The sequence below is a fragment of the Phaseolus vulgaris genome, chromosome 3, assembly GCF_051622355.1.
Source record: "Phaseolus vulgaris cultivar YP4 chromosome 3, ASM5162235v1, whole genome shotgun sequence".
NCBI classification, from domain to species: domain Eukaryota; kingdom Viridiplantae; phylum Streptophyta; class Magnoliopsida; order Fabales; family Fabaceae; genus Phaseolus; species Phaseolus vulgaris.
Window position 1 is genome coordinate 44621466 of NC_143500.1, and position 3725 is coordinate 44625190.

Here is a 3725-nt window from a genome sequence, read left to right on the forward strand (position 1 = left end):
ATATTTTAATTATTTTTATTTTTATTTTTAATGTCAAGAACTGAACAAGTACATAATTTAAAAAAAAATAGATAAACGGGTCGTACTTTTGTGGCGCTATGATACTGTTTTCCTTACAATAATACATTTATATGTCAAGAACTGACCAAGTACATATGATAATTTAAAACAATAGATAAACGGGTCCTACTTTTATGCTGCTGTGATATTTTCTTACAGGGTTACTGGATCTTCAGATTTCCTTTTCTAATTTACATTCACTTTCCAACTATATAGAAGATATTATTTTATTACAATATAATATTTAATTAGAAAAAGCATTTGTAAGATAACGATCGATAGAAGATATTATTTTATTAGAAAAAAGTTGTAAGATTACTATAGAAGATATTCTTTATTATAATATAATATCTTATTAGAAAATAGTTGTAAGATAGAAATAATTTATGAACTGTGTTTTAAAAAATAATCTTTTGCTTCAAGTTTACATATAGTCATCTGTTTTAATAAATAGGAAAATAATAATTTTACAACTCTTAAAAGTTGTAAACAACTATTTATATAATAGATTTAAAAATAAATATATAATAAAAAATAAATTTATAATTAAATGATATAAAAAAATATTAAAATAATAGTGTTGAGAGTTGAAACTTCATTATATAAAAAATTGGTTTTCCGTCTTAATAAATATTATTTCTATAGCGAGTCTTGGCTTCGCTATATATATATATAAGCGTTGGTGGCAACTTGCAGTAGCAAAAACAATGATGTTTTTCATAGTGTTTGTGTTCCTCACCCTTCTCTTCACCTTCTCATTTGTCAAACATTTGAGAAAGCCGTCTGCAGAAAAGCGACGGCGGCTACCTCCAGGACCAAGGAAACTACCCTTCATTGGCAACCTCCACCAGCTCGGAACGTTGCCCCATCAATCCCTTCAACGACTTTCACGTGAGCATGGACCTCTCATGTTGTTGCAGTTGGGTTCCATACCCACCTTGGTAGTCTCTTCTGCTGACATGGCTAAAGAGATCTTCACAAACTATGACTCAGTTTTCTCCGGGAGGCCTCTACTGCACGCTGCGAACCGCTTAGGATACGGTTCAGGCGTGAGTTTTTCACCGTACGGTGAGTACTGGAGGGAAATGAGGAAAATCATGGTGTCACGGTTGCTGAGTCCGAAAAGGGTTGAATCGTTTGAAGGTGTGAGATCTGACGAGGTAAAACTCATGCTTGAGGCTGTTGCTCTGTCTCCTGGTCCTGTCAATCTTACTGAACTGACGCTTTTGTTGACCAACAACGTTGTATGTCGGGTTGCTCTCGGAAAAAGGGACAGGGGTACAAATAAAGTTTACAAAACGCTTAAAGAAACGCAGCAGATGTTGGGAGGGTTCTTTGTGGATGACTTCTTTCCACGGTTGGGGTGGCTCAACAAGTTCACTGGCTTTCAAAGCAGACTAGAGAAGAATTTCAGAGACATGGATAGCTTTTATGACCAAGTGATTAAGGAGCATATAGATGAGTCTTCTGACAGAGCAAGAGCAGATCATGAAGATGTTGTGGATGTGCTACTTCAACTTCAGAAGGATTCGAGTCAACCCATTGCCATCACTGACCGCCAAATCAAGGGTGTACTAGTGGTGCGTTTTTTAATTATTATTATAGAACTAATGGAAGAAACAATCTCAATCCATTGCCCTATATTTGAATAGTTTTTTATAAAAAAAGCTGATATCTCCATATTTAATTGTTTTAAAAGAGTTAGTTTTTAAAATTGAAATCAAGTTGAACGTTTAATTTTCTTTTACTAACAATAAACTTTTTTAAAATATAGAGGATGGAATTCTAAAAGAGGAATTAAGTACTTATTTTTTACATGTGAAAATGATGATGTTCACCTGTCATTATCAGAGTTATTATTAAATAGATATTTGTTGGTAGGTGCAACAAAACTAGGAATATTAAGGGATATATGATTTAAAAAAAAACATAAAAGAAATTTTAGATTATTGAATAATGAAAAATAAAATATTTTCCTTGCAATAAAAAAGGAATATAATATATCTGTAAAATATTAAAAAAATAATTACTTATTTTCATTGTACAAAATCAACTTTATTTTCTCCATTTGAAAGTACAAGTGGAGAAAGAATCAATAATATATGATCAATAGAAGAGAGGTAAGAGGCAAATAACTTAAAAAAAAATAATAGCATCATTGTATTATTCATTTTTTTTACCTCATCAGCTGACCTCAATTTTTATTTTACTAATTTATTTTCATCTAACCTTTTCTCTCATCTAAAAGAAAAATACGAAAGTGTCGGCGTTGATATTTATGCCTCCTTCTCTTTCAAAGGAATGCTGTGGAAAGATTTGACTCCACTCTTTTTGTGATTTTGTCTGTCCTTTCCTAGAGTGGGCGCTGTTTTTTGTAAAACAGTTTCAATAATTGAGTCGGTTTTCACATTCTAGCCATCAAATCAAGTTGACTTAAGTTAATTTTAAATATTTGTCAAAATATCATTTCTCTAATTAGAATTGAGAAAGAAGATTACTCATTACTCATTGATATGATATAAATGATGATTTTTCTGATTGGAAATGTGTGTAGGACATCTTTGTAGCAGGAACTGACACTTCTGCCGCAACAATGATATGGATAATGTCTGAGTTGATTAGGAACCCGAAAGCAATGAAAAGAGCACAAGAAGAAGTAAGAGAGATTATGAAGGGAAAGGAAATGGTAAAAGAGATTGACCTCTCAAAGCTCGTGTACCTCAAGTCAGCTGTGAAGGAGGCAATGAGACTCCATCCACCTGCGCCATTGCTTGTGCCAAGAGAGACTACAGAGTCCTGCATGATCAAAGGGTTTGAAATCCCTGCCAAAACGAGGGTGCTTGTTAATGCAAAATCAATAGCAATGGATCCAACTTGTTGGGAGAATCCAAATGAATTCTTACCAGAGAGGTTCTTGGATAGCTCAATAGATTATAATAAAGGACAACACTTTGAGATGTTGCCATTTGGAGTAGGGCGAAGGGGTTGCCCTGGAGTCAACTTTGCCATGCCTCTTGTTGAGTTAGCACTTGCAAATCTTCTGTTTCGTTTTGACTGGAAACTGCCTCATGGAATTGAAATAGAAGACTTGAATATGGATGAAGCTATTGGCATAACCATACACAAGAAAGAACATCTTTGGCTGAACGCCACTCCCTTTCACGAGTAGCGCTTTTCTTCTTTTCGTTCGATGTTCAGCTTTAAAAAAGGTGTGATGTTTATGTTACAATTTAGGAAATTAATAAATTTGAATTTATCGTTAAGAAGTATGATAAACTTTTTAGCGTAAGTTTGTTGAAAAGTGGATGGAAGAGTTTAGGTGGAAGACAGTGTAATGTGGAAAAGTTAACATTTAGATGTGACTCTCTTGATCATATATGGGTGTAAACATGTATGTTTGTTGAAACAGCTTGTCAAGTAAAGATATATATGGTTAATTGAGGTTGATTATGATTTTCATCCTTCTTGTCTCTTAAATATTCGGAGGATTGTTAAGAGTGGTGATCTGACCAAGTTTTGGTTGGACTGTTTGATAGGTTATACTCTCTTACTCCTACAAGTGTTTTGTAGGTTGTTTATGATTTTTGAAATACAAGAATGCTCTTGTTGTTGATGTGGGGGGAAAGTGAATAGATTATGCCTAAAGGTGTTGTTCCTGCTAGGGA

The 3725-nt window shown here is 33.6% G+C and overlaps 1 protein-coding gene across 1 annotated transcript; it reads left to right on the top strand.

Moving 5' to 3' along the window:
- Positions 1 to 698: 698 nt before the first annotated feature.
- Positions 699 to 3519, top strand: LOC137807927 (cytochrome P450 71A9). Its single transcript, XM_068608786.2, has 2 exons — positions 699 to 1640; positions 2615 to 3519. The coding sequence occupies exons 1-2, from the start codon at positions 768 to 770 to the stop codon at positions 3227 to 3229; spliced, it is 1488 nt and encodes a 495-aa protein (XP_068464887.2). The 5' UTR covers positions 699 to 767; the 3' UTR covers positions 3230 to 3519.
- The last annotated feature ends 206 nt before the right edge of the window (positions 3520 to 3725 follow it).